General features: G+C 61.6%; 3 protein-coding genes across 3 annotated transcripts; all 3 read right to left on the bottom strand.

The window, feature by feature from the left end:
* Positions 1-1,432: 1,432 nt before the first annotated feature.
* On the bottom strand, positions 1,433-8,958 carry LOC308337792 (testis-specific Y-encoded protein 10-like; the record flags this gene model as incomplete). The annotated part of the gene is made up of 7 exons (XM_080795990.1): positions 1,433-1,630; positions 2,332-2,416; positions 2,511-2,656; positions 2,756-2,867; positions 3,007-3,084; positions 3,515-3,817; positions 8,953-8,958. 7 exons carry the CDS (start codon positions 8,956-8,958, stop codon positions 1,608-1,610), a joined length of 753 nt encoding a protein of 250 aa, XP_080652116.1. The 3' UTR covers positions 1,433-1,607.
* A 3,080-nt stretch (positions 8,959-12,038) lies between these two features.
* On the bottom strand, positions 12,039-16,190 carry LOC308337790 (testis-specific Y-encoded protein 1-like; the record flags this gene model as incomplete). Its single annotated transcript, XM_080795988.1, has 7 exons — positions 12,039-12,243; positions 12,907-12,998; positions 13,104-13,249; positions 13,451-13,562; positions 13,695-13,772; positions 15,130-15,701; positions 16,184-16,190. 6 exons carry the CDS (start codon positions 16,188-16,190, stop codon positions 12,927-12,929), a joined length of 987 nt encoding a protein of 328 aa, XP_080652114.1. The 3' UTR covers positions 12,039-12,243; positions 12,907-12,926.
* A 3,265-nt stretch (positions 16,191-19,455) lies between these two features.
* Positions 19,456-22,125, bottom strand: LOC308337789 (testis-specific Y-encoded protein 10-like; the record flags this gene model as incomplete). The annotated part of the gene is made up of 7 exons (XM_080795987.1): positions 19,456-19,653; positions 20,355-20,439; positions 20,534-20,679; positions 20,779-20,890; positions 21,030-21,107; positions 21,538-21,915; positions 22,096-22,125. The coding sequence occupies 7 exons, from the start codon at positions 22,123-22,125 to the stop codon at positions 19,631-19,633; spliced, it is 852 nt and encodes a 283-aa protein (XP_080652113.1). The 3' UTR covers positions 19,456-19,630.
* Positions 22,126-23,340: the final 1,215 nt, after the last annotated feature.

Here is a 23,340-nt window from a genome sequence, read left to right as displayed (position 1 = left end):
ACGGGGCTGGTCAGTAACGGGGCTTCACAGCACTGGAGTAAGATGTGGACGACAGCAGAACGGGCAGGTGTTGAAAAGCTGGCCACATCTATGCTCCGTGCAAGAGACTGGCCTCTGAGTCCCAAAGTCACAAAGAATTTGAAAGTGGGAGGAGAGAGGCCAAGACCTCAGAAGATGGACGGTGCCCTACACGGTCAAAGCAGCCTGCGCGCACTTGGCCCTTAACCAGGGGAGCGTGCTCCGTGGGGTGTTGGTGAGGACTAGGGGTGCCCTTTGGTGGCATTTCCCTTTTGGGGTCTAACCGGATAGAGGGCATTGGGCACCTGCCTTCAGACCACGGAGAAGGAGGCAGATCAGCCTCGGGGTCAGCACGGGACAGACAGCACACGGGCGGGTGTCCTGGGTCTCGCATTCAGCAATACTCTGCCCTCTCCTCTGCTGACCATCTGGGGGACCCCAAGCCAACGTCCTAGGGAAGCCGGGAAGTGGGGATCACGGGGCTGCGTGGGGTTGTCAGTATGTGAGCGTGTCTCTGGACATGTGAGTGGGTGAAGGTTGTGTGCCTGGGAGGGTGAGTGAGTGTGTGCGTGTCAGGACATGAGGGTGACTGAATCACTGTGTGTTGGCTGGGGGGTGTTGGCTCTGCTCCTGAGTGGATGTGTCAGTGTATGTGAGTGGCTAAATATTCTGTGGCTTAGGGCGGTTGGAACCCGATGGTGTTCGTGTGTGTGCGCGCGCGCGTGCGTGCGTGTGCGCGCCCACGCGCGCGCGCGCGCCTTTCCCTGCAATTTATGCTTCCGCCCAGCTACCTGGGCCAGAACGACAGGGTGATCTTTCCTACCTTCCCTCCTCCCACTTTCCCCTCTCCGACAGTCCCTCCACAGGGCCTGGCCCCCACTCGCTCCCGCTGTATCTGGGGCTGAGAGGATGACTGTGTCAGCAAGGGCCTGGGCCCCTTGTTTAGAAGAAAGGAGAGCCCTGGCACTGGGGTTCAACGGAGTAATGAAACTACAGTCCCACCCGTGCTGTGTCTGAGGTCATCCACCAGGGAGCATCTCTGGGAGACGGTCATCGCCATCCACCAAAAGTTGACACTGGACATGTTTGGCCCTGGCTCGTCCTTCCCTTTCTTTGACCTCTGTCATTTCCCCAGGGAAGGCATGGGCCCTGTTAGCTGGCCTTTCGCTCATCTCCTCTCCCTGCCCACCTCCACCATCCCTAGGGGAAGGACCTCTGCCACGCTGGGATGCAGTCCCAGAGCTCGTGTGACCTGGACCTCTGGGCCAGCATACGGCCCCACCCCTTCCACGGAATAAGGATGCCGGGGCAGAGTAGTAAGCATCGACGGGAATCCCATGAGCTCAGGCTCCCCACCTGCCCCTTTCCATGAAGACGACCGTGTGTGAGCGTACACACAGTAACACACATAAACACGGTTGACGTCGTTTTTCCACATTTCAGTATTTTTACAGGGGGCCTCAATCGGCCCTGTGTTTCTCCCAGGCACCAGACTGGAGGTGTTCCCTGTGGGAGGGACCAGGCTGATCATCCGGCTCCATCTGAAGGTCCTGGACTCTTTCCGGGTCAAGGGCAAGGCTTCTGCGTATTCACCTCAACATGCTCAAGTTCCCTGGGAGAGACGGAGACACAGACACAGACACACGGGCACACAGTCACCCGGGCACACATGAGGCGGCCGGTGAGTATCCTCTACGGGCCACACGCAGGTTTGCTTGAGGGTTTCAAGGCCCTTTCGGGGAACGGAGGCCATTCTCCCCTGCCCCTCTCCCCGGCCCTTGATGGCGATCCCCCTACATTTCCTCCACCCACATAGCAACGGTATCTGTGCACGCTCTCCAGTGTTCTCTGGCTGATTGCGGTGGGCACAGGAGATTGCCCAGGGAGATGACTGGGAGGACTCTACCGATGAACACACAAAAGTGACGGGGTGACGCATGAGCCTTTACGCCAGGGAACGCAGACATCTGCGCCAAGGCTGGCAAGAGGTGCTTAGGTGGGCTCAAAGCTGAGGCGGTGGCGAGGAGACCTGAGGGCAGGAGTTCACGGCCAGGGAGTGGCACTTCCCGCAAGGCAGCTGCTGAGCCGACTGCTTCTCCGGCTCTGCTCACTGGTGTTGCCTGACCCGCCTGCCTCAAGCTTCCCAGGCAGAACCAGTTTGACACCGCCCTCCCCGACTCACGGTGATGCCCTTTGGACACGGGGTCACCGCCTCTTGAGTGTTCCTCTAAGCCTCCGTTTCTGCATTTGCGGAGCCCAGCTCCCACGGAGCCGCACGGAGCATTTTCAGCACCCACGCCCTGGGCGTCTCACCTGCCCTCCTCTCAGTTCCCTCTGCTGGGGCCTTCTTCCTCACGTAGTACTGCAGGGGATCGGGCCACAGGTCGTCCATGATGATCTGGCAGGGGAAACGGGGCAGGGCTCAGATGCACATCCCAGTCCGCTGGGGAGCACAGGCAGGTTCACGTGCGCGGTTTGTCACAGGGACCCACCTCAGCTATCCTGCTAGGCCCGGCAAAGCTGTGGTCAGAGAACCAGCTGAAGAAGTTAAGGCTGCTCTTGTGGCGTCTGCGGCTACAGGCCTCCTGTTCGTAACAGTGGTGCCACTGGATGGGAGTGGAATGAGACGGCTCGTACCCTGCAGGAAGAAGGGTCCGTGCGAAGGCGCTGGATGATGCATCAGGTTCAACCCTGCCGCCTCCACCTGCTGCCGCCCATCCACGCAGAGGCCCCTTACCAGCAGCCCTGAGGACATACTCCTTCTCAACGACGTCGTTGCGGAAGTAGGAGTTCTCGCGAAAGAAGAGCAGGATCTTGCGGCCATCACGGGGAGACTCGAGTTCCTCCACCTGCCGGGCGGCAAAGTGGGGGAGAGGGTTGAGATCTCTGTCCAGCAGACCCTTCCCCTCCTGGCCTTGGGGAGGAATCGCTTCTGTTACCCCCTCTTCTCCCATCCCCCAGGCCGGGCCTCCATCTCCCGGGCCAGACCTTCAAATCCGTCATGGAGCCAAGTATGCCTTCATCTTGCTCACTGAGCATGGCTGACATCTGCGGGTGGTTCACAAACTGCTTCGGGTCAAGGACTCTCCGAGGGCTGGAGAAGAAAGAGCTACAACAACAGAGCAGGTCTGCACAGCAAGTGCGCCCTGCATCTCCCCTCCTACCACCGGGACCCACTCCACCTCACAGATTGTGTCAAGGGCCCCTGCGCCCCCGCACGGCCTGCTGCATTAGCTAGTTAGGTAATTCCCTGCTGGGCACTAACACAGAAAGCTGGAAATCCTCGGTGACCTCCCTGCCCACCCACGGCCCCCTCCCCGGCACATCGAGGGCAACCTGCGGCCCCACCAGGGACCCCCACCCGGAAGCAGGGATTCGAAACTGTCGTGATCACCGAGGCATGAGCCAGGCCACCACAACGCAGGCCCCCTGCCACAGGAGTCTCCTGCGCTAGCCCGGCCACATCGGGGTCCCTCCGTGAAGGTATCAAGGATACAGCCTTGGCCCAGAAGCCAGGGATGCCCCGGATGAGGGCGCTTCGGTGGTCCAGGTGACGCCGTCGCCTCTGCCAGAACCTGAGCTTGAGCCCAGAGTAGGCCCTGCTGGCGTCTTTGTTCATGGGCTCCAGCTCTGACTGCAGGGCCTCGAGGGCCTGGAGCGGGGACGGGGGCGGACCTGGCCGTGCCTCTGGCCGTTCTTCCCCTTCCTGCTTCTCCTGCAGCTCCTGCGCTTCTCGCTCCTTCTGGCTCTCCTCCCAGGCCTCTTCCCTCCTGTCTTCCTCCTCCTCATCCTCCTCCTCCTGCACCTCTGGTACCTCTGCAACCTCATCCTCAACAGCCTCATCCTCCTCCTCCCTCTGCTCCTCCTCCTCCTCCTCTTCCTCCTCCTCCTCCTCTTCCTCCTCCTCCTCTTCCTCCTCCTCCTCTTCCTCCTCCTCCTCCTCAGTCTCCTCGCCCTCCTCAGCCTCCCCCTCTTCTTCAGCCTCACTGCCAACCTCCCTAGCCTCGTCGTCCTCGTCCTCGTCCTCTCCCCGGGGTCCTCTGCCACCTGGACCACCGCAAGCTGCCACACCAACATTACGTCATCCCCCACTAGCACAAGCTCCACCACCAGGATGGCGCCCTCTCTCTCCCAACGGCCCTCCTCGTCCTGCGCTGGCTCTGCCGCCATCCCCACGCCTAGGCCCAGCAGCACCTTCGCCTCTCTTCTGGGGGTGGGGCTATATGTCCGCGGACAGCCGCGTCCCGATGGACCCCTCCCTCGACGGAGTCGGTCAGGATTGGGGGGCAGTCCCGCGTCCCATGTGGCCCCCAGCTGGGGCAGCTGCGGAGGAACGGAGCAGGAGGGGTGAGCACGCGGCTCCCGCAGGCGGCCCGGCAGTGGAGCTCCGCGGCCCAGCGAAGGGGGGACGTCAGCCGTCTCCTCGCAGAAGCCACCGGAGTCTGGGACGCATGCGCACAAGGGCTTCCGGCCAGGAGGCCACGGGGCCGAGGTGGAGGTGGCACGCGTGGGGCCTCGGCGCGAAGGAGGCCTGATCCACGCCCAGGACAATGGCCGGACCCCAGGTGCTGCCAGCGGCAAGGCCGTGGGCGTGGCCGCCACAGGCCCCGCCCCTCACCCCCTGCGGGAGCCGGCCAGGGAGGCAGCCAGTGCGCCTCCTCCAGGGTGGCCTCGGGCTCTACCTAAGGCGCCCCAGGCCCCAGGGCCCACAACCCCCTCCCCTCCATCCCGTGGCCTCCTCCAGCCCGCTCTCCACCCGGTGTTTGTAGCCTGTCAATGCGAAACCGTCCCTTGCCCTTCCCCAACACGATCGTCCAAGACTGAGGACAGCGTATGCACCACCGGGAACCCTGGCCTAGCGTGCGTGGAAACGTCAGCCCAGGCATTGCGGAATAGGGCCATTCCAGGAGACAGAGGTCGGAAGCGGTCTGCCTGTTCGGGGCACGGGGCTAGGGGGCGGGGGTTCGGCCACAGTTTGCCCCCAGGCCACGTCCTTGGCTGCTCAGGAGAAGAGGGACCGAGAGTGCTCAATCCGTCTCTCCGCCTGTCCTTTCCCCATGCTCTGCTCTCCCTCTTCCCCCGACTCGGTGTTTGTCTTCAGGGCGCTGTTTCTCTGCCCACTCTCTGGCCACAGGGTCTCTGGAAGATGAAGGCTTCAGGAAGCAAGATGCAGAAGCCTGTCCGAGCACCTCCTTTCCCATGAAATAAGAGCCCTCTTCTCCTCTGTGACTAGCCACTGGTCACGTGACCAGGGAAAGGGTCCCAAGCTGGGTGCCCCCGACACAAACACACACAGACACACACACACACACACACACACACTTACCCACAGACACTCAGTGTGTTTGGCATGGAGCACAGAGGGAGGCGTGCCTTTCGTGCAGCCAAGGGCATCCGGCAACGTGAATCCGGATGCCCCTCCCCTGAGACAATGTCTGGGCGAACCCTGTGGATGGGCAGTTGGGCATTCTGTCTGGCGGCCAGGTGACTACAGTGTGCACCCTTTGGAGGCCGGAGGCAAGAAGCTGGGGCTGGCTCCCAGGTGACACAGCACGTACGCACGTACCTTCACTTCAAGAGACTGAGTGTCTTCCGTTGCATTCGGGCGAAACCACAAATGCCGTGGGGATGGCCTGCAGAGGAGAACACATCTTCTCTAGCCTTCCCCTGCGGGCCACCAGGTCAGACCGTGAGCAGAACTTGAGGCTGGGCCGTCACGTCCCCAGGGCTGGCCCGTCACGTCCCCAGGGCTGGCCCCCACACGTGGAGAGAGGATACCCAACGTGTGGCTTTGGGCCAACAAGGTAGGCTTGGGGCAATTTTGGTGTGCAGCCAGTGCAAGCCGGTCTCCCCCAGCATTACAGGAACAGACGGGTTTCTTACACCACACCTCAGTCATCTCAGTCGTCAAAGGGCCACACGTGCCGCGTCCTGTACACGGAGGTGCCTGTCGTGGTTGCTCCGGCGGTTCTTCACCCTCCACGTGTCCCCGGCAGGTCCGTACCGACTCTTGAGGCCACGGCATCTTCTGTGCCCTCGCACAGGTCTTCTTCGGCTCCGTCTCCTGAACCGGCGGTGGATGCGTGGCTCTGCGCCATGGCTCCACTCCATGGGCGGCTGGACTAATGTTATCGCGGGGGTTCGAGCTGCGCAGAGTTCATGCCGGCTGCCTTCTAAGGTGCCAGCGGTGTTCAGTACAGCCGTGTGCTTACACACCCGTGTGTTCAGACCAAGGTTTCTTTGCGTGCCCACAGGTACCCGTGTGGGCAGCTGGCTGTAACACCGAGGGAAAGGGGTACACAGGCGTGGCCTTCCATGTACACACACGTGCATGTGGAAGCGCGTGCACGGACAGACCTATTCCGTTCCCGGCCGGGTCTGCGGTGGGTTTGCAGTGGACCGGATTTCATACGCACCCCCACGGCCTTGGACTGTGGTTTCCACGTGTTCGGCCATCATGTGGATGATCTCCACGTCCACTCGCAATCCAGGGAGACAGACATTCATGCAATGACAGACATCTGGCATTGCCCCTGCTAGGGAAGGAACAGGAGAGGGGCCAAAGGACAAGAGGTAAGCAGCCTGGAACGGAGACCTCACGGGAGGCTGGGTTTCAAGGGCACCTCCCTTGTTTCTTGTCCCCGTCGCCTCGACACACGTACACTGGAAAGCACACACGCATTCTGGGCGCCCCATCCCTTGCCTGCGAGACCACATCCGTGGAAGACCGTTGCCCTGGGTCCTCCAGTCCCGTAGCAAGCGTCCGTCTCCCAGCAGCTCTGGCCATTAAGCCCCTGGAGCGGGCGGTCTTCTTCAGGAGGTGCTCAGCCCTCTTGCGCCACGTACGTGTTTGCCCTGAAGCTGCCCTGAACTCCAGGCAGATGTGCACGAGCCACATCCCCTGGTTTGCACCCTAAGGCCCTGGGAGGAAACCCGATGTCCTTATGATGCGCCCAACAGCTTAAGCCATGCTACCTGCGGCAGGGGTCCAATCCTAAACACCTCTTTCCGGGGCAGGCGGGGCATCCCCCAGTCAAGGAAGCAGAGCGCCTGTGTTTATGGGAGATACCTGGGAGGCGCTTTAGCGGCACCGTCCAGCCTTTCCTCTCCCCTGTAGAGCTCGGCAGGCCCTTCCTAAAAGCCCCGAGGAGCGAGCCGCAGAGGGCTCTAGGGAAAGTGGGTGGGGCGAGCGCAGCACGTTCTGGGGTCCTCCACGTCCGGATCCCCGCGGGCAGCCCCGCTGCAACCGTCAGCATGCCTGGGACTTCCCCTCCATCTTGTCGACACGATGAATCCCACGGACTGGCCTGGGGGAGCTGTGAGGCTACTCTCCAGCTTAGGCGACAAGGAGACCAGAAGACGTGACGATGGCCCCAGCAGTCTTCCTTTGGCCCGTTGCTCTCCACCACCCTAGAATTCTCCCTGAGGGGCTGTATCGGACTTGAGATCCCCAACTTGAGATCTGACCAACCGCGGGCAGACTTGCTGACGTTCAGGCCCGAACCGTGAAGCCGGCAGGGTTCCCGAGCCCGAAGGCCAAACCCTCCTCGACCTACACCTAGCTGCCGGGGCCGCCAGGAGGGAACCCAGTTCCCCAAGGCAATGAGGTCAGGACTCCACAAACAGCATGAGATGTCGGCATAGCACCACAGGGGCCGCTGGGAGGCTCTGCCGGGATCCATTCGTGGGCACACGTTGCCAGATCCCAAGCCCAGCTGAGGTGCAGGCGGTGGGGAACGTCGAAGACGGGGTGAGTGCAGGGCGAGCGGACGGGGAGGGGCGAGCCCCGGACTGGTGAGAAGTGGTGCTGGGAAACCCCTGTTGGCTCAGGGAGCAACAAGCTGGGTGCCCCTCGCTGAGGCAGGGAACACGTGCCTGTGGGTTCAGCTCCTCTCCTTTTCGTCCTCCCCGCCTGGTACACAGGAGGTGGACAAGACCGGCCCAAACAGGAGAAGAACAGAGTCCAGGATGGCCTTTCTACTGGGAGGAGAGCTCCCCGCAGGGCTCTTTCCTCTGGAGGAACGTGCTGCTCACGGATTCTTTCTTATTCTTTGCTGCCTTTGGCTAATCAACACAGAGGCGGGTACAAGGTTTGAGCCCCTCTGTAACACACACTGAGACCCCTAGGGTTTTCCCACACCGGCACCATCCGTGCAAGCTGCCTCGATGGGTGGTGTGCTTGACACGTGCCTGCCTTGCCTTGGCCCGTGTGCGTTTTGCGGCGAGAGGGGACAGAGAACCCTGAGTAACCATGGAATGCACACAAGGTCTGTGTGTCAGGAGGGACGTGGCTGCACTCCGCCACTGGCCCCTTTCTCCATAATCAGCAGAGCGGGAAGTGCCATGGGCCCTCTCCTTTCCCGACCAGGGACTCCCAACACACTCATACACACGTGACCCTGTCCAAAGGCTTGGGCACACATCACAGACACACACACTCACACACACACACAGACTCTCGACACCCAGACGTGCATGAGGCCACACAAAATCACACTCACGTGTTCTTCTAAACACAGAGAAACACGTGATGCGTCTGTGCTCGTCCAAACACACGCACATACCCTGCACACCCACACATGATCCCTGAAACCAAGTCATCGAGATGGCACATGCATACCCCCCCCACACACAGACTCACGGCACCCAGGCGTGCATGAGGCCACACGTAACCAGACTCACATTTTCATCTAAACACAGAGTGACATACAAGACACGTGTGTTCGTGCAAACACATGCACATGCTACACGCACCCACACATTATCTCTGATACAAAGGCGTGGAGATGACACATGTGCACAGACACACACACACACACACACACACACACACACGAAAATGCAAACACACACCCACAAGCTCCATTCACACACACGCACACACACACAAACACACACACGCTCAAGGAAACCTACTGAACACACTAAACTCACACTCATCGGTATTAAATTCAGGCTTGTAACAGCAGCCCTTGCATACAGACACATAGGGGCTTGTAAACACGAACACAGACACACACACACAATGCATACGACTCACAGAAGGTCTCCGGCAAAGGCCTACACATACAGTCCCGGCCCCAAAATACATACACACGTGTGTCGCGGAACCATCATACCCACACACGGAAATGACCACATCAAAAACCCCTGGCACAGAGGCATACACAACTGACGCCAACACATCTGAGCATGCACACTCACACACACACACACAGAACACACGCAACCACACACACACTCCCCTGAGGATAGAGAAGCACGTAAGCAAAACCCATGGTCTACGTCATCCTGGAACACACAAGTAGCCCATCAAGTGTGCACACACACACACACACACACAGACACACTTACTCTCCTCGAACCCACTGTACACACTGTGTACACACTCGCTCATGTTGATCTGAAGCATGCACACCATCCCTTGCCTGCAGACACATAGGTGCTTGCAAAAACACCCAGAACAGACCCAATTCACACGAGGTGTCCGGCACAGGCATACGCATGTGGCACCACCATAAAAACCATTACACGGGTGTGCCCAAGAACACTAACACACACACCCCAACACATCCACAAACTCCAGCACGCAGGCATACGCTACTCACGACGTTACATCTGAGCACGACACACTCACACATAGCCCTGAGGGTACAGAAGCATGTAAGTAAAACACATGGTCTGTGTCATACAGGAACACACACGTAGCCACTCAAACAGGCACACAAACACACACACACAGGTTCATGCTTCTGCAATCACACAGAGCACACCACACACAGTACACCAACACACACGTGCGCTTGCAAGCACACGTACACACAGACAACCCATACAAGGTCTCCGGCACAGGCGTACGCAGTTGACCTGCTCAAAAAGGAAGTATGCCCGTGATCCCCCGCAATCCAGAAACATCCACAGAATCTGACACGCAGGCATTCTCAAGGGTCCAAAACACACACTCATACGCGCACGCCCTGAGGATTCAGACACATGTGAGAAAACCACACGTCCTCCCTGATATAGAAATGCACAGTCAACCGCTACACTCACACGCACGTACGTGCACACGCGCTTAAGCCCACGCAAACCCACATGCACTCCCTGCACAACCTATCTCATGTCACAGAGACATGCACCCTCAGCCCTACAACTGGATACACAAGTTCACATGGAAACATGTACCCACAACACACACCAAACTCTCCAGCACAACTGTGTACAAAGAAGGCCCCAGAGAAACACACATACACACACACACACACACACGCAGACGTTGCTTAGTGAAGAGGAGACACACAATGAAAACACATAGTCTACGGCATAAGGGCATTTCCAAATGTCCCCATACACACAAACACACACACTGATTACAGTAGAGGAGACACACAGTGAATACACCTGCTCGATGGCACAGAGGCATTCCCACTTATCCCCTCACACAGAGACATGCCTACACGCGCGCGCACACACACACGCACAGAAAAACACACACACACAGAGTCTCCGCACCGAGGCTTGCAAGGGTGGCGACACCTACACACACAGGTACACACCCAAAACCACAATAACCCCTGGGCCTGCAAGTCCCCAAACACACCACAGGAATCTGTGGGCACACAAGGGTATGCACACAAAACACTCCCAGGCAAGGACTACGGCACACAGCCTTGTATGCGTAGCCCTGCAGGGTCACACACCCAGCGGTGCCTGGAAATGCATACGCACCGAATACACACCACTCACCTCACCCAGGCATACAGAATTCTGCGTGCACGCATACACACATGCCTCTGTGCGTAGAAGCACACACCTACGCAAAAAAATGCACGGAACCACCTCGCAGGCATGACACTCGGCCACGCAAAACCACAGTCCTGCTCACGGGAACACACAACCAAGAAACAGACACCTACACACACGGCGTCCAGCACACACACGTTCACACTCGCCACACACTCTCGCGTGCGTGCACCTGAAGCCTCCACCCACACATGAGGCAAGCACACGTGGCCACACTCAGAGACACACGTGTGCACACGCCGGCATGCACCTGCAGCACACGTGAACACGCCCACACGGCGCCGGTGTGCATGCAGTCACTCGAGGCCTCGCAACACACTCACCCATGGGTGTGCACACACACAGACGCAAAACATAAACACATCCAGTCTCCGGGATGCAGGCATACACCCTGGTCACCCACGCGCACACACATGCGAGACACACAAGCTAAGCGCCCACGCACCCATGACGGCCTGCACACAGGGGAGCAAAAGAGGACATGCAAGTCCACACACACACGTGCAGAATCATACACACATGGTCCTCAGCTCAGAGGAATGCTCAGGTGGCCAGAGGTGCTTGAAAATGCGCGCGCGCACACACACACACACACACACACACACGGATGCGGACCCGCCCACAGCTGCTCCCTCACACACAGCACACTCACGATGTCACACAGCCTGTGGACCACACTGGCGTACCCTCACATATCCGTGGAACTGTCCCCTGCGGTGGGTGGTGTTACCTGCAGGAGGGTCTGGGGTCCACAGGGACGGTGAGGGACCGCCTCCCCCTTGGTCCTGCCGGGACCCTTGGGTTTGTGCTGGACCTGACCAGAAGCATGCATGGCCTCGCATCTCAGCAACGCAGGGCACACTTCCAGGAGCAGGGGAACTTGGAAAAGCTCTCCAAGCGATGTGAATATGGTGGTGCGAGGAGCCAAGGGGGCACCAGGGCCCCGCTCGGGAGCACCTTGGACCCTCCTGGGCCCCCTGCTCTAAAGAACAAGACTTCACCAGGAGAGCTCCACCTTTTTCCCCTCCTCGGCCAGATCCTGCCTAGGAAGGGTGGGGTTCTCTCCCCAGGCCCAGCCCTGCTGCGCCCGGCCCCCAAGCTCTCCATCACGCCCACCCATGGAATCCAACAGGATGGGGGCTGGAGGATCCCACCAGGCTGATTTCCTCCTTGCCATTTCCCGTGCCCCCGACAGAAGCCGACACATGGACCCAAAGGGCTCTGTAACTTGTTTATGGCCCTTCCCCCTGTCCCTGCAGCATTGGGCAGGATACTCTCTAGCGCCGCCCCTGCTGATCCTTGTCCCTGTTTCTGTCCCGTGCAGGCAGAGCACCACGGAGACGAGCCCATCCATGTCTCTCAACGGTGGAGGCCTCATCAAATTCGTCTCGGTGGTCAAACTCGGGTGCTCTCTGATGTCCACTTCCACACAGCGGCCATGCCCCGACACATACACACACGCATCACACACACACAGAGACAAACAGGAAAACACACACAAAAATCTTAGCTATTTGTGAAAACACATGCTGCCGGGATCGCCAACGTGATGTTGCGAGCCCGCCTCGTCCCCGTGGGATCCCTGTTCCTCCCCAGCGAGGGCGCCACGACCCTCCTGTGGACGGCCTAGGGCCATTTCCCAGGATGTCCGTATGGCTGCGGGAGGCCAGGCGGTGCTCAGGAACGTGGAGGGCAGCCCGGGAGTCGTGGCCCACGACGGGGACGGGACAAGGAGCCCGACTCCCCAAGATAGGCCGGCCATCCCCAACTGAAGGCGTTGGCAGGAGGACCGAGAGAGGGGCCGACAGCCACGGGAGACAGTTCAGGAAAAGGCGGTGGCGAAGCCTTGCTTCGCCCGATTGAGCAGGGATTTGCCGGCACACAGCATGGGGGGCAGGCACCTGCCGGACCAGACACCTCCTCCGCCCTGTGGGTGTGCTCTGAGTGGCCCCAGGCTCACTTCCCACCCTGCCAGCTGCTGCGTGGGCCCAGGCTCCTCTGAGCCTCAGTTTCCCCGCCATGAAACTGACTGTCCCCGGGCACCCTCCCCACACAGTTCAGGACCCAGCCCTCGGGGCTCCTTACCGACAGGTCTTCCTCTCAGCTCACACCCAGAGGCCACCTTCCGGCCTAGGGTAGTACTGCAAGGGATTGGGCCACAGCTCTTCGATGATGATCTGGGAGGGGAAAAAAGGCCAGGTGAGCGTGGGGCCCCCGGCCCCGGTCCCCAGCAGCCGGGGCCCCAGCATCACCGTTGCGGACGAAGGCTGCAGGGGCCTCACCTCGGCCATCCTGTTGGGCCCCGGGCAGCTGGGGTCACACAACCAGTTGAAGAAGTTCAGGCTGCTGCTGTCTCGCCTGCGGCTGGCACCTCCACGTTCCTCATCCCAGAACCACGGGACTGGGGTGCAACGAGTCGCCCTATATCCTGCAGGACGAGGAAACTTAAGGGAGGCCGTCCATGGCCAGGGCCCCACGCCCGCTCTCGCTCCCAACCTACAACCTCTCCCCCTCCTGTGCCAAATCCCTCCCCCGCCCCCAGGACCCCATACACCTCTCTTCCCGTTCCCGGGGCCCACGTGCCCGGCGGCCCTCCGCCAGCTCCCCTGAAGCTCAGGCCCACTCTTACCGGCGATGCTAAGGTGATACTCCTTAACGATCACGTCGTTCTGGAAGTAGGGGTTGCTCCCAAAGGAAAACATCAGCCTGCAGCGGTACTTGGGATGACCCAGCTCCTCCACCTGGCCCAGCAAAGCGAGAGGACGGGGAGGGGGAAGGGGACTGAGCGCGGCTCTGAGCAACCCTGCCACAGCCCCTCCAGCTGCAACCCCACTCCCAAAGCACCACCGCCGGCCTCCGTCTCCAGGGCTAACCTCTAAATTGGTCATGTAGCTGAGCAGGTCTGCGTCCTGGTCACCTGTCACGGCTGATATCTGCGGGTGATTCAGGATCTGCCTTGGGTCAAGGAGCCTCGACGGCAAGTGCTCCGGAAAGAGAACCGGGAACCACCCGGGAACCCCCCGGCCCTTCCCGACCGAGAGCCAGGGACCAAATGGGGCCTGTGCACAAACAGAAGGCACCGCCACACTCCCAGCCTCCTCAGCGCTTGCCCTTTCGTCACCCATGCTCTGCCCTGGGGTGGCGCTGGGCTGGAGGATCAACAGGGCGAGGCCAAGAGCCTGCCTGCTTTGCCTTCCCAAGTCCGTCTGGCCTGTGCCCGGGGCCGGCTGGGCCAGGAGGCGGTCAGTCACCACGCTGGATGTCTGGATGGGCTCGGTCCCCCGCTCACGGCCATGTTTGCTTGTGTGCTCCCCTGAAGCCCTGGGCTCTTGAGGGACCTTCTGTGCCCACAAGGGGGCTGCTCCGCTCACTTGCAGCATGGCTGCACAGCCAGGGTGCCAAGCAAGAGCCTGGCAGGGTCAGCAAGAGAGGGAGGAAAGGGGTAGTGTGGGAGGATGGGGCGCGAAGGAGGAGAGAGAGAGAGACAGAGACACCCAAACCCCGAGGAAGAGACTTGCAGAGGGACGGCAGGGGGGGAGAGAGCGAGCCAGGGTGGGGGACGTGGAGACGGAGAGGCAGGGAGGCAGGAAACGTGTCTGTGAGCACCTGGGCCAGGGGCCTCGGCCCGCCTCAGTAGCACCTGCGGAGACAGAGTTTGTAGCACCCCTGAACCGTGTCCAGGGCCCCGGGGGCCGCTGAAGTCGGCCAGCCCGCTGACTGACCCTCAATGAGTGCAAGCGCAAAGAACTCTAGGTCTGCCGTGACCTCGCCAAAAAGACAGGTTGGGAAGGACCGGGAAGGAGGCGCGCAGCCTCTCCATCTGCCCCACGCACCCCCCAAATCCTTTCCTTGCAGCATCTGCTCTGAGCCAAGTGGGACCGGGCTTCACTAGGAGTCCAGAGTGTTGACCCGGGTTCCGCGACCGCAGAGGCCTGTTGGGGTGCTGCAGCCCCAAAGCACTGGCCCGGACCTTCTGCTCAGGCAGCACTGCACAGGTCCCAGCCCCTGCCTTTCCCCCCAACGCCCACTCCCTCCCCGCACCCACCTCCTCTGGGACCACCCTCTGCTGGCCCCTGCCCCTCTGCTGTGCAGGAGAAGGCTGGGGCCACTGCTCCCGCCTTGGGCCCACTGCTGCCTGGGCGGCCTACTGCCGCGAGGTGCCCAGCGCTAGAGGCCTGGGGCCCACGGCTGGGGGAGCGAGGCCCATCCCCGCAGCTCTCCTGCCCCTGGCTGAGGCTCTGCACCCTGCTGCCCTGCTCCCACTCTCCTCCACAGGTGCCCAAACCCAGCCAGCAGGCTGAAGGATACGGCGTGTGCCCAGAAGCCAGGGATGCCCTGGATGATGGCCCTTCTTCGAGCCAGGTGACCACTGCGCTTCCGATTCCTCCTGCGCTTCAGCCGCAAGTAGGCCCTGGAGGCTTGGGCATCCACAGAGCGGAGCGCTTCCTGAACCACCTCCAGCGCGGCAAGTGCGGCCCCGGCTGGGTCGGGCCGGGGCACAGGCTCTGCCTGCCACAGCTCCTTCGGCCTCTCGACCTGCTGTGCTTGCGCCGCCTCCTCGTCTTCCGCCGCCAGCACCTCCTCGTCTTCCGCCGCCAGCACCTCCTCGTCTTCCGCCGCCAGCACCTCCTCGTCTTCCGCCGCCAGCACCTCCTCGACTTCCGCCGCCAGCACCTCCTCGTCTTCCGCCGCCAGCACCTCCTCGTCTTCCGCCGCCAGCACGTCCTCGACTTCCACCGCCAGCACCTCCTCGACTTCCACCGCCAGCACCTCCTCGTCTTCCGCCGCCAGCACCTCCTCGACTTCCACCGCCACCACCTCCACCACCAGCACCAACTCCGGCCCCGCGCCGGCCTCCTCTGTGCCCCCCTGGGCCTCAGCTTCCCGCACAGCCTCTGCCACCACCCCCGCAGCCTCGAGGGCCAGAAGCGCCCCCGCGTGCCCGCAGGAGCCGGTCTCCCTGAGGGCCCCCGCCTCCTCACCGCTCCCGTCTGCGACCAAGGTGCTCCAGGATTCTGGGGCAGCCCCGCCTTCCCCGGACCTCGACTCACTCTCCATGTGGCCCTGGCCCTGAGCGCCGGCCGCTGGGGACTGAAGGCGACGGAGGCGGCACCGGCAGCTTCAGCTGCAGCGCCCAGGAACGCCGCTGGGCGGCAGCGCCTAGCAGAGTGCGCGGGCCTGGGGCACGCATGCGCACAGGCCCCCGGGGCGGGCAGTGATGGGGCAGACACGGGCGGCTCAGGGGTGTGGGGCGGGGGGAGGCACGCATGCGGCCTGGGCCGGATGGAGCCCCCGAGCCCCGCGCAGGACGCGGCGTGCTCCCGGGTCTAACCCGTGCCAGGGCAGTGGGCGTGGCCACCACCCGCCATGTCCCTTGGCCGCGCCAGAGCCCGCCCGGGAGCCCGCCCGAGCCCCTCCACCGCGGTGGCCTCCGCGCCTCTCAACCCCAAACGTTCTCTTCAGAGACCCCTGTCAGGCCTTTCCCGCAAGTGCCGTGGTATCCCAGCCCCACTCGTCCCTTTCTCGTCCGTCCGTCTGGGGCCCCTCGGCTGGCGCCAGGAATTGAAATCCGGCGGCTGAATGCCGAGTGTGCCCGCCGCGCGAAAGTCTCCCACGCTCCTTCTTAGGGGACCTGGGGGAGAGCCCGGGGGGCATCAGCTGCTGCCCCACCTGCGCCCCGTCACTGCCACGTGGCTTTCGCCCTGGGCCTGCCCGGTGGTGCACGGCGCCAGGAGCCCGCCGCCAAGGTGCTGCGTGCAGGGGCCATCCGCCTCCCCAGCCCCCCACCCCCCATCCCCCGCCCCAGCTTTCCGGAAGAGAAGGGAACTGCACGCCAAGTACTTTCCCTGAAGTTACTCTGCAAAGAGCCGAGGTCCCTGGCCACCGGGGTGCCTACAGAGCTGCTAAGCCGGCCCCGGTGAGGTCCGTGATTGCGACTGGGCAGCATGCGACTGGGCCAGGCTTTCAGTCCAAAGAGAAACTCTGCAAATTCCTCTGCCCAAGCCAGTGGTAAAACTTGCTCCCAAGGTGCTTTCCTCTGAGCGGCCCCTTTCGCTTTGTTTCTGTGTCTCTTTTCCTCGTTGCGTTCTCCTTCTCCACCTGACTTGCATGCAAGGGCTCTTGTGTCTTTCTTCCAGCTCCGCTCCAAGTTCTCCCTTAGACTGTGTCGGTGGCTGAGTGGAGTACCGTGCGGGGAGGGGATGGCCAAGTGAGCATGCACAGCCCAAGTGCCCTTTCTCTGGTACTCCCCACGTCGGTCCTTTGAGACAAGACCACACCTCACAGAGGTCTGCTCCGGGGGGCGGGGGCGGGTGCTGTGGCGGGATAGGATGCTTGCCGCCTGAGGTGTCAGGGAAGGCCTCGTGGGTGATGGCAAGGCCACCAGCGTTGCGGTTGCATCGTGGGAGGGCCTCCATTAGAAGGAGTGGGTCGGTGTGTCCTGGGGGATTTTGACCAGAAAGACGCAGGAGGAACTCCCTTGGCGTTAAGTGCAGGGGCTGTGGTCGCAACAAGTGTCACAAACGCCCCTGCAGGGAGTAAGATGCATGGCTGTCTATGGGGCGAAGAAACAAATGTCTGAGACAGTCCGTGAGACAGCTCAGACTTTGGAATTACTGGTACAATCCAAACTGACCCAGCACTTGCAACCTTGCCCAAACCACTAGAGGAGGCTCCTCTGGTGTTACCGCAGGAACAGGAGCACAGCCTTGGAGAGGGAGAAGGCTGGGGTGGTGACAGGGGGAGGGGGAGGAGAGGGAGACTGGGAGGAGAGGGAGAGAAGCCCAGAAGGAGAAGAAGAGCTGGGGGAGAGAGGGGGAATGGGAGGGAGGGAGAGAAGGGAAGAGAGGGACAGGGGCAGGAGGGAGAGCCGTGCGCAGGGATGGGGAGGGAGAGCCAGGCAGGGCGCGGCGAGGAAGGGCGGAGGCGGGGAGGCAAGGACTGGTCTGCCCCCAACTGAATTCATACTTTGCGAGGCATGTAGACCCAAAGGACACATCGCCTGTGAGGAAGGGGCCACCCACGCGTGGGGAAGCAACAAGTCGGCTGAGCAGAGCTGAATCCAGTGGTGTCAACCAGGGCAGCTGTCATGTTTCCCGAAAACATGAGACAGCAAATGGGGAAGTCACGGAGGAATAGAGGGTGGAAACAGCCAGGGAGTACACAGACACCAAGTACTGTGATTGTGGACTGCCCTGTGTCAGTAACGGGGCTGGTCAGTAACGGGGCTTCACAGCACTGGAGTAAGATGTGGACGACAGCAGAACGGGCAGGTGTTGAAAAGCTGGCCACATCTATGCTCCGTGCAAGAGACTGGCCTCTGAGTCCCAAAGTCACAAAGAATTTGAAAGTGGGAGGAGAGAGGCCAAGACCTCAGAAGATGGACGGTGCCCTACACGGTCAAAGCAGCCTGCGCGCACTTGGCCCTTAACCAGGGGAGCGTGCTCCGTGGGGTGTTGGTGAGGACTAGGGGTGCCCTTTGGTGGCATTTCCCTTTTGGGGTCTAAGCGGATAGAGGGCATTGGGCACCTGCCTTCAGACCACGGAGAAGGAGGCAGATCAGCCTCGGGGTCAGCACGGGACAGACAGCACACGGGCGGGTGTCCTGGGTCTCGCATTCAGCAATACTCTGCCCTCTCCTCTGCTGACCATCTGGGGGACCCCAAGCCAATGTCCTAGGGAAGCCGGGAAGTGGGGATCACGGGGCTGCGTGGGGTTGTCAGTATGTGAGCGTGTCTCTGGACATGTGAGTGGGTGAAGGTTGTGTGCCTGGGAGGGTGAGTGAGTGTGTGCGTGTCAGGACATGAGGGTGACTGAATCACTGTGTGTTGGCTGGGGGGTGTTGGCTCTGCTCCTGAGTGGATGTGTCAGTGTATGTGAGTGGCTAAATATTCTGTGGCTTAGGGCGGTTGGAACCCGATGGTGTTCGTGTGTGTGCGCGCGTGCGCGTGTGTGTGCGCGCCCACGCGCGCGCGCGCGCCTTTCCCTGCAATTTATGCTTCCGCCCAGCTACCTGGGCCAGAACGACAGGGTGATCTTTCCTACCTTCCCTCCTCCCACTTTCCCCTCTCCGACAGTCCCTCCACAGGGCCTGGCCCCCACTCGCTCCCGCTGTATCTGGGGCTGAGAGGATGACTGTGTCAGCAAGGGCCTGGGCCCCTTGTTTAGAAGAAAGGAGAGCCCTGGCACTGGGGTTCAACGGAGTAATGAAACTACAGTCCCACCCGTGCTGTGTCTGAGGTCATCCACCAGGGAGCATCTCTGGGAGACGGTCATCGCCATCCACCAAAAGTTGACACTGGACATGTTTGGCCCTGGCTCGTCCTTCCCTTTCTTTGACCTCTGTCATTTCCCCAGGGAAGGCATGGGCCCTGTTAGCTGGCCTTTCGCTCATCTCCTCTCCCTGCCCACCTCCACCATCCCTAGGGGAAGGACCTCTGCCACGCTGGGATGCAGTCCCAGAGCTCGTGTGACCTGGACCTCTGGGCCAGCATACGGCCCCACCCCTTCCACGGAATAAGGATGCCGGGGCAGAGTAGTAAGCATCGACGGGAATCCCATGAGCTCAGGCTCCCCACCTGCCCCTTTCCATGAAGACGACCGTGTGTGAGCGTACACACAGTAACACACATAAACACGGTTGACGTCGTTTTTCCACATTTCAGTATTTTTACAGGGGGCCTCAATCGGCCCTGTGTTTCTCCCAGGCACCAGACTGGAGGTGTTCCCTGTGGGAGGGACCAGGCTGATCATCCGGCTCCATCTGAAGGTCCTGGACTCTTTCCGGGTCAAGGGCAAGGCTTCTGCGTATTCACCTCAACATGCTCAAGTTCCCTGGGAGAGACGGAGACACAGACACAGACACACGGGCACACAGTCACCCGGGCACACATGAGGCGGCCGGTGAGTATCCTCTACGGGCCACACGCAGGTTTGCTTGAGGGTTTCAAGGCCCTTTCGGGGAACGGAGGCCATTCTCCCCTGCCCCTCTCCCCGGCCCTTGATGGCGATCCCCCTACATTTCCTCCACCCACATAGCAACGGTATCTGTGCACGCTCTCCAGTGTTCTCTGGCTGATTGCGGTGGGCACAGGAGATTGCCCAGGGAGATGACTGGGAGGACTCTACCGATGAACACACAAAAGTGACGGGGTGACGCATGAGCCTTTACGCCAGGGAACGCAGACATCTGCGCCAAGGCTGGCAAGAGGTGCTTAGGTGGGCTCAAAGCTGAGGCGGTGGCGAGGAGACCTGAGGGCAGGAGTTCACGGCCAGGGAGTGGCACTTCCCGCAAGGCAGCTGCTGAGCCGACTGCTTCTCCGGCTCTGCTCACTGGTGTTGCCTGACCCGCCTGCCTCAAGCTTCCCAGGCAGAACCAGTTTGACACCGCCCTCCCCGACTCACGGTGATGCCCTTTGGACACGGGGTCACCGCCTCTTGAGTGTTCCTCTAAGCCTCCGTTTCTGCATTTGCGGAGCCCAGCTCCCACGGAGCCGCACGGAGCATTTTCAGCACCCACGCCCTGGGCGTCTCACCTGCCCTCCTCTCAGTTCCCTCTGCTGGGGCCTTCTTCCTCACGTAGTACTGCAGGGGATCGGGCCACAGGTCGTCCATGATGATCTGGCAGGGGAAACGGGGCAGGGCTCAGATGCACATCCCAGTCCGCTGGGGAGCACAGGCAGGTTCACGTGCGCGGTTTGTCACAGGGACCCACCTCAGCTATCCTGCTAGGCCCGGCAAAGCTGTGGTCAGAGAACCAGCTGAAGAAGTTAAGGCTGCTCTTGTGGCGTCTGCGGCTACAGGCCTCCTGTTCGTAACAGTGGTGCCACTGGATGGGAGTGGAATGAGACGGCTCGTACCCTGCAGGAAGAAGGGTCCGTGCGAAGGCGCTGGATGATGCATCAGGTTCAACCCTGCCGCCTCCACCTGCTGCCGCCCATCCACGCAGAGGCCCCTTACCAGCAGCCCTGAGGACATACTCCTTCTCAACGACGTCGTTGCGGAAGTAGGAGTTCTCGCGAAAGAAGAGCAGGATCTTGCGGCCATCACGGGGAGACTCGAGTTCCTCCACCTGCCGGGCGGCAAAGTGGGGGAGAGGGTTGAGATCTCTGTCCAGCAGACCCTTCCCCTCCTGGCCTTGGGGAGGAATCGCTTCTGTTACCCCCTCTTCTCCCATCCCCCAGGCCGGGCCTCCATCTCCCGGGCCAGACCTTCAAATCCGTCATGGAGCCAAGTATGCCTTCATCTTGCTCACTGAGCATGGCTGACATCTGCGGGTGGTTCACAAACTGCTTCGGGTCAAGGACTCTCCGAGGGCTGGAGAAGAAAGAGCTACAACAACAGAGCAGGTCTGCACAGCAAGTGCGCCCTGCATCTCCCCTCCTACCACCGGGACCCACTCCACCTCACAGATTGTGTCAAGGGCCCCTGCGCCCCCGCACGGCCTGCTGCATTAGTTAGTTAGGTAATTCCCTGCTGGGCACTAACACAGAAAGCTGGAAATCCTCGGTGACCTCCCTGCCCACCCACGGCCCCCTCCCCGGCACATCGAGGGCAACCTGCGGCCCCACCAGGGACCCCCACCCGGAAGCAGGGATTCGAAACTGTCGTGATCACCGAGGCATGAGCCAGGCCACCACAACGCAGGCCCCCTGCCACAGGAGTCTCCTGCGCTAGCCCGGCCACATCGGGGTCCCTCCGTGAAGGTATCAAGGATACAGCCTTGGCCCAGAAGCCAGGGATGCCCCGGATGAGGGCGCTTCGGTGGTCCAGGTGACGCCGTCGCCTCTGCCAGAACCTGAGCTTGAGCCCAGAGTAGGCCCTGCTGGCGTCTTTGTTCATGGGCTCCAGCTCTGACTGCAGGGCCTCGAGGGCCTGGAGCGGGGACGGGGGCGGACCTGGCCGTGCCTCTGGCCGTTCTTCCCCTTCCTGCTTCTCCTGCAGCTCCTGCGCTTCTCGCTCCTTCTGGCTCTCCTCCCAGGCCTCTTCCCTCCTGTCTTCCTCCTCCTCCTCCTCCTCCTGCACCTCTGGTACCTCTGCAACCTCATCCTCAACAGCCTCCTCCTCCTCCTCCTCCTCTTCCTCCTCCTCCTCTTCCTCCTCCTCCTCCTCCTCTTCCTCCTCCTCCTCTTCCTCCTCCTCCTCTTCCTCCTCCTCCTCCTCAGTCTCCTCGCCCTCCTCAGCCTCCCCCTCTTCCTCAGCCTCACTGCCAACCTCCCTAGCCTCGTCGTCCTCGTCCTCGTCCTCCTCCTCAGTCTCCCCGGGGTCCTCCGCCACCTGGACCACTGCAAGCTGCCACACCAACATTACGTCATCCCCCACAAGCACAAGCTCCACCACCAGGATGGCGCCCTCTCTCTCCCAACGGCCCTCCTCGTCCTGCGCTGGCTCTGCCGCCATCCCCACGCGTAGGCCCAGCAGCACCTTCGCCTCTCTTCTGGGGGTGGGGCTATATGTCCGCGGACAGCCGCGTCCCGATGGACCCCTCCCTCGACGGAGTCGGTCAGGATTGGGGGGCAGTCCCGCGTCCCATGTGGCCCCCAGCTGGGGCAGCTGCGGAGGAACGGAGCAGGAGGGGTGAGCACGCGGCTCCCGCAGGCGGCCCGGCAGTGGAGCTCCGCGGCCCAGCGAAGGGGGGACGTCAGCCGTCTCCTCGCAGAAGCCACCGGAGTCTGGGACGCATGCGCACAAGGGCTTCCGGCCAGGAGGCCACGGGGCCGAGGTGGAGGTGGCACGCGTGGGGCCTCGGCGCGAAGGAGGCCTGATCCACGCCCAGGACAATGGCCGGACCCCAGGTGCTGCCAGCGGCAAGGCCGTGGGCGTGGCCGCCACAGGCCCCGCCCCTCACCCCCTGCGGGAGCCGGCCAGGGAGGCAGCCAGTGCGCCTCCTCCAGGGTGGCCTCGGGCTCTACCTAAGGCGCCCCAGGCCCCAGGGCCCACAACCCCCTCCCCTCCATCCCGTGGCCTCCTCCAGCCCGCTCTCCACCCGGTGTTTGTAGCCTGTCAATGCGAAACCGTCCCTTGCCCTTCCCCAACACGATCGTCCAAGACTGAGGACAGCGTATGCACCACCGGGAACCCTGGCCTAGCGTGCGTGGAAACGTCAGCCCAGGCATTGCGGAATAGGGCCATTCCAGGAGACAGAGGTCGGAAGCGGTCTGCCTGTTCGGGGCACGGGGCTAGGGGGCGGGGGTTCGGCCACAGTTTGCCCCCAGGCCACGTCCTTGGCTGCTCAGGAGAAGAGGGACCGAGAGTGCTCAATCCGTCTCTCCGCCTGTCCTTTCCCCATGCTCTGCTCTCCCTCTTCCCCCGACTCGGTGTTTGTCTTCAGGGCGCTGTTTCTCTGCCCACTCTCTGGCCACAGGGTCTCTGGAAGATGAAGGCTTCAGGAAGCAAGATGCAGAAGCCTGTCCGAGCACCTCCTTTCCCATGAAATAAGAGCCCTCTTCTCCTCTGTGACTAGCCACTGGTCACGTGACCAGGGAAAGGGTCCCAAGCTGGGTGCCCCCGACACAAACACAC

This window comes from Martes martes (genome assembly GCF_963455335.1).
Source record: "Martes martes genome assembly, chromosome: Y".
In the NCBI taxonomy this organism is placed as follows: Eukaryota; Metazoa; Chordata; class Mammalia; order Carnivora; family Mustelidae; genus Martes; species Martes martes.
Note: the sequence above shows the minus strand (reverse complement) of the source record. Positions and strands in the feature narration are given on the sequence as shown.